The 6,000-nt window shown below is 37.3% G+C and overlaps 1 protein-coding gene across 11 annotated transcripts in view; it reads left to right on the forward strand.

Moving 5' to 3' along the window:
• The window catches only part of PDE4D (phosphodiesterase 4D), a 1,449,177-nt gene extending 1,443,457 nt beyond the window's left edge, over positions 1-5,720 (forward strand). For 5 of the 11 annotated variants that reach the window (XM_032403448.1, XM_032403447.1, XM_032403446.1 and 2 more), the window contains one exon: positions 223-5,717. In XM_032403448.1, the coding sequence (XP_032259339.1) occupies positions 223-639 (417 nt within the window). In that variant the 3' untranslated portion in view covers positions 640-5,717. Of the gene's footprint in view, positions 1-222 lie in introns of all 11 variants that reach the window. The other 6 variants (XM_032403445.1, XM_032403453.1, XM_032403452.1 and 3 more) reach the window with 5 other exon arrangements.
• The last annotated feature ends 280 nt before the right edge of the window (positions 5,721-6,000 follow it).

Raw genomic sequence — 6,000 nt, forward strand, 5'->3', positions numbered from 1 at the left:
CAAAATAGTGACTATTATACCACACTCAGTCCAGAAGTCTTCTGTTCAGTGTTATGTTTGTGGGCCATGTTGTATTTTTTATATTTTAACATAAATTATATATATGTATATAAATTGATATAATTAGATACATAATCAGGTACATTTGTAGGATCTTGTTCACCTTTTCCATTGTTTCTTAGTCCCAAGTCTTATACTCAAATCGGAATTTTTTTTAACTAGGTGGGCTTCATAGACTATATTGTTCATCCTCTCTGGGAGACATGGGCGGACCTCGTGCATCCTGACGCCCAGGACATTCTGGACACTTTGGAGGACAATCGTGAATGGTACCAGAGCACAATTCCTCAGAGCCCCTCCCCAGCGCCTGATGACCAGGAAGAAGGCCGGCAGGGTCAAACCGAGAAGTTCCAGTTTGAACTCACTTTAGAGGAAGATGGCGAGTCCGACACCGAAAAGGACAGTGGAAGTCAGGTGGAAGAAGACACTAGCTGCAGTGACTCCAAGACTCTCTGTACTCAAGACTCGGAGTCTACTGAAATTCCCCTTGATGAGCAGGTGGAAGAGGAGACAGTGGGGGAGGAAGAAGACAGCCAGCCCGAAGCCTGTGTAATAGAAGATCATTCTCCTGACACGTAACAGTGCAAAGAATGTCACGCCTTTTCTTTTTTCTTTTTTTTTTTTAAGTAGAAAAATTGTTTCCAAAGTGCATGTCACATGCCACAACCATGGTCACACCTCACCGTCATCTGCCAGGATGTCTGTTGAACAAAACTGACCTTGACTACGCAGTCTGGCGCTCAGGAATACTGTAACCAGTTTTTCACCTCCGTGTCATCAGAGCAAGGGGGACATCTTCACGAACAGCATTTTAACAAGACTTCAGCTTGGTAAGAGCTGACAGAGCAGAGAAAATCAACTCTAAAATGTTTTCAAGGGAGTGTGGCTCATCCAGCAGCCCAAGAGTTGATAGGCTTTGGGGTTTCTTTACTTTTTATTTGTTTGCAATATTTTCAGCAGAAAGAAGGCATTACACAGACAGAGTGAATTCATGGATGAAGCACCAAATGTGTCAGGAACAGGACACAGCACGAATCTGTTACCGGGAGGAAGATGAGCCACAGAAATTGCATAATTTTCTAATTTCAAGTCTTCCTGATACATGACTGAACAGTGCGGTTCAGTGAGCTGCACTGACCTCTACATTTTGTATGATATGTAAAACAGATTTTTTGTAGAGCTTACTTTTATTATTAAATGTATTGAGGTATTATATTTAAAAAACTATGTTCAAAACTTCATCTGCCACTGGTTATTTTTTTCTAAGGAGTAACTTGCAAGTTTTCAGTACAAATCTGTGCTACACTGGATAAATCTAATTTACGAATTTTACTTGCACCTTAGAGTTCATAGCAATTAACTAATTTGTAGTGATTCATTGTTTTATATACCAATGACTTCCATATTTTAAAACAAAACCCAACTTTATGTTGCAGGAAACCCTTTTTGTAGGTCTTCATTTACTTGGCTTTCATTTCAGTCTTTTCAGAGTTGCTCCCACTGACATTTTTTTCACGGTGTACAAAGTAAATATTTGTTCTGTAATACTTTGATGTGCATTCTGTCTACTGTGTCTTAAGCCTCATAAACAATCATCAGTTGGTGTTGTCTGAAGCAAGTAAGAGATATATAAATACCCAGTAGCTAAAATGGTCAGTCTTTTTTAGATATTTTCCTATTTAGTGTCTTCTGGTAACTTTTTGCTGTGTCAGTAGACCCTCATTTCACAAGTGCATGTCTTTGTAATAACCCACACATTTTATGCTCATTTTTATTGTTTTCACAGTCAGTTGTAGTAAGAAAAACTTTTTCCCCTTGTGCTGCTTTATTCTTTAGTGTGTGTATGAACCTCTGTCCATGTTCACTAGATGGGGTCTTATCAAATATATCACCACCATTCTGATTGATGAAGAGAAGCAGGTAGTCAGGCTAGAGGCACCATTCATTTCGACCACAAGGCCATATATAATGACTAACTTTTACTCTTGATTCATAGAGAAAAGTTAACAGCTAGCTAGGTGATTTTTAACAATATTAGCAGAATATATTAACAAACACACACCACTACAACTAATGCTCTTTTGTTTCCATGATTTCACCATGGGATTAAGAACTATATGAGGAATATTCTTGAGAAGGGATTTTAAGCGTAGCAACTACTCTTCCTTAGTTGGACAGCCACGTGATGTAGAAATTGTCTTCTCAGTTATCATTGGTCCATAAGTATGTCTTGTAGAGGAGAACTTTAAATGCACCGAGGGAAAGAAGTTGATGGTGCCATTGGCACCAGGGGTTTGGTAATACAGTGCCACCCTGAACCACTAGGCTGGGTAAGAGGGTTCTACCAAAGTAACAGAGATGGCTCTTGGCTGCATTTAGCACCAAGAAATGTATTACAATTTTTGGGATTACTTCCCAGTATTTACCTTCAGTTGGCATCCTGTGGTACTTACTTAGTTTGGGCTTTCTTCCCATTTCAGCTCTTAATAAAGTGTTTGCCTTCTCTATGAAGAATTTGGAGCCCAAATAATCATTTCACATTGATATCCAAAAATTGAAATAGAGACCAAAAAGGTTATCTGACCAAATGGAAAATAAACTGTCAAGAAAAGTTGTAACCCTGAAAAACATTTATATTTGGGATTTCTCAAGGAGTCTACTGGGGACTAATAACTAAGTCATCAGCCTGGGAAATGACCCAAAGCTGAAGATAGTCCCTATTTTAAAACCCTGAGATCCACAGGGGAAACTTTGATAGAAAAATTATGTAGCTCAGATCTGTTCTTAGAGCAGAACAGGAGTCAACCAATTAATTATCAGATTTCCACTCTCCTCTCTCTGAAAAAAAATCAGTAATCTTTCAAATAAAGTCCTGTGTTTAGCCAAGTGGTTTTGCAAGAACATTTGGAAACTTGTTTAATTTTATTTGTCCTTGATGGAGGTCTAAAAAAAAGGCAAACAATCTAGAGCTTATTCCTTTATCCAAAATATTGTCATTCCCTCCTCTCACTAATGCTTGGTATTTCCCCCACAGAGTGCCTAAAATCTTAATAGGAAAAAAATTAAAGTAGCAATATATCACAAACAAATCCAGACCTGGAAGGATTTGTAACTGCATTGAAAAACAGAGGGGGTTTTTTTGTTTTGTTTTGTTTCAGTTTGTTGGTTAATAATGGTCACATGTGAAGATACTCACCGGTAGACAATCAAATTGTAGAAAAGGCATACATAATATCCAAGAGACAGGGACTAATGCACTATACAATCTGCTTATCCTCTCCCTTCTTTCTCTTTCCTTCTCTTTCGCCAAAGTGTGCTTCAGAATTATACACTGCTTTAAAAAGAACATCCTTATACAAGTGGCTTTACATTTCCTAAAATGCCATAAGAAAATGCAATCTCTGGGTACTGTATGGGGAAAAATGTCCAAGTTTGCATAAAACCAGTACATTTCAGCTTGCAAGTTACTAAACACAATAATGCTGTTTTAATTTTCTTTTACATCACTTAAAATTCACAAGAAAGTAATGTAGATAGAACAAATTGCAGACAAGGAAAAAAAACTTGAATGAAATGGATTTTACAGAAAGCTTTATGATAATTTTTGAATGCATTATTTATTTTTTGTGCCATGCATTTTTTTTCTCACCAAATGACCTTACCTGTAATACAGTCTTGTTTGTCTGTTTACAACCATGTATTTATTGTAATGTACATACTGTAATGTTAATTGTAAATTATCAGTTCTTATTAAAACATCATCCCATGACGGGATGGTGTTGATATATTTGGAAACTCTTGGTGAGAGAATGAATGGTGTGTATACATACTCCTTGTACATTTTCTTTTCTCCTGTAATATAGTCTTGTCACCTTAGAGCTTGTTTATGGAAGATTCAAGAAAACTATAAAATACATAAAGATATATAAATTTAAAAAACATAGCTGCAGGTCTTTGGTCCCAGGGCTGTGCCTTAACTTTAACCAATATTTTCTTCTGTTTTGCTGCATTTGAAAGTAAGGTAATGGGTGGGGGGGCTAGGGCTGGGCATTTTACATCCAAGCTTTGAACCAATTGGATTTCAGCTGGAAGATTCTGAGACCCTTCTGAGATACAAGCTTTTAAGTATTTCTTGCCATGAAGCAGCACTGCATACATAATGATTCTTTCAGGAGCTACTTCAGGTAGTTACATCTGATTGTTGGGTTTTTTTTTTTTACTTTCAAACACTAATTGGGAAAATATGTTCTTGTCCAATGATAACAAAGCCTTCTTGGCTTCTTAAGCACATAGGCAAATGAACTTGATTTGAAACTAGAGCTTCAGGCCATATGTGTTGGTCAGTCATTTATTCATCAGCTTCCTGTTACGAGAATATGTAATAGGAAAAGGTCATTTTTTTTTAACCCTAGAATTTTTCAACTAAGATCAACCAAATTTCCATAATGTGTGTAAATCCTAGATAAAACACAGTTTTTATATGATGCCAATTCACACAAAAACGATTCACCATTCTCTAGAATTTGTTTCTGCAAAACTACTATGGCTTTTGAATTTTAAAAAATTAAAGTTGGAATAATGGCCAGCTCTCAAAAGTTATGAAAAATTCCCACTGGGTGGTATGGAAACTGCCTCCCACTCTTGCCCAGCCCTCAGAGCACTTGACTTAGTGAGAGATCCTTTTTCTAGGAAAAAATGAGCCTCCTGTTATTTTATTTTATTTTTTTGACACAAACTGTAGATTTTAGCAGCCCTGGCCCAAAGGAATTTGATTACTTTTGTTTTAAACAGTACAAAGGGGACACTATAATTATGAAAAACATCCTTACTGATTTTGGTTGTTTTTAATTTTATTCCTTAGGATATGTTTTCAGAGTGGTAAATTGTGTGTGAGCATTACAAATGATGATGATTCTTTTAGTGGTTTCTTAGCCTCTCTTACAGCCCATGGGGATAGTACTGTACATCAATACCTTCATATGAAATTTTTATATGCAATGAAAATAAAAGCATGGGTTGATTCTGCCTATTTATGACTCGATCTTTTACAAATAAAAGATTATTCATTTTAAGTTGTAGGTTATTCAGCCCAGCTTTTCAAGAGTGATGCAGATGGACGAAGTGAAATGAAAGAATAGTGGCATAAGTTAGTACTGATACTCATAATCAAACAAAACCAAATTATGTCGATTCACCTTGCTAAGGTTCTAAGGATTCAGCAGAGAACAAGACAGTCTCTGCTTTCCTGAGCCAGACTCTGGAAGGGACACAGGCATTAAACCCTTCCAAACGCAGGTCACCATTAAGTGCTCAGTACAAACGAAGAAGCTCCTGTGCTGTGATTAAGCGGGAACTTCATCTCTTCTGCACGGCCGAAGAAGGCTTCCTTAGGAAAGCGATCTGGGACTGAGTGCTGAAGGGTAGTGAGAGGTAACCAGGCAAGAAGGGAGAGTTGATAGGAAGAGGAAGGGGGGGAGGGGAGGGCTGGTCCAGATGAGAAACCACTTGCAGAAGTCCTTAGGTATCAATGAGCTTGAGAGTTCTGGAGAAATGGAAGGAAAGCAATCCTCCCCCGTTACTCTTTATTCCTTACCCTGCTTTAATTTCCTTTACAATGCTTATTACAAACTGGCTTATCTATCTGTGTATTTGTCCATTCTGTCTCTCCCACCAGAACAAAGCTCCATGAGAGCAAAATCTGCTTACATCTGAAACCAGCCTTGTGGACTCTTTAAGTGTTTAATACTTGTTTAATAGAGCCCCCAAACTGATATTGGATAGAATTCAATCTGATAAAACATTTTGGGGTCTTAGAGAATTTGTTAAGTTGATACCATAAAAATATTCTGGTGGTTGTTTTTGAGCTTGCTAAGATCCCAGATAAATAAAGTTTAGAGGTTTTTTTTAATTTTATTGCTAGCCAAAAACTCTGCTTGCCTC

This window comes from Phoca vitulina, unplaced genomic scaffold (assembly GCF_004348235.1).
Source record: "Phoca vitulina isolate PV1807 unplaced genomic scaffold, GSC_HSeal_1.0 scaffold6, whole genome shotgun sequence".
In the NCBI taxonomy this organism is placed as follows: domain Eukaryota; kingdom Metazoa; phylum Chordata; class Mammalia; order Carnivora; family Phocidae; genus Phoca; species Phoca vitulina.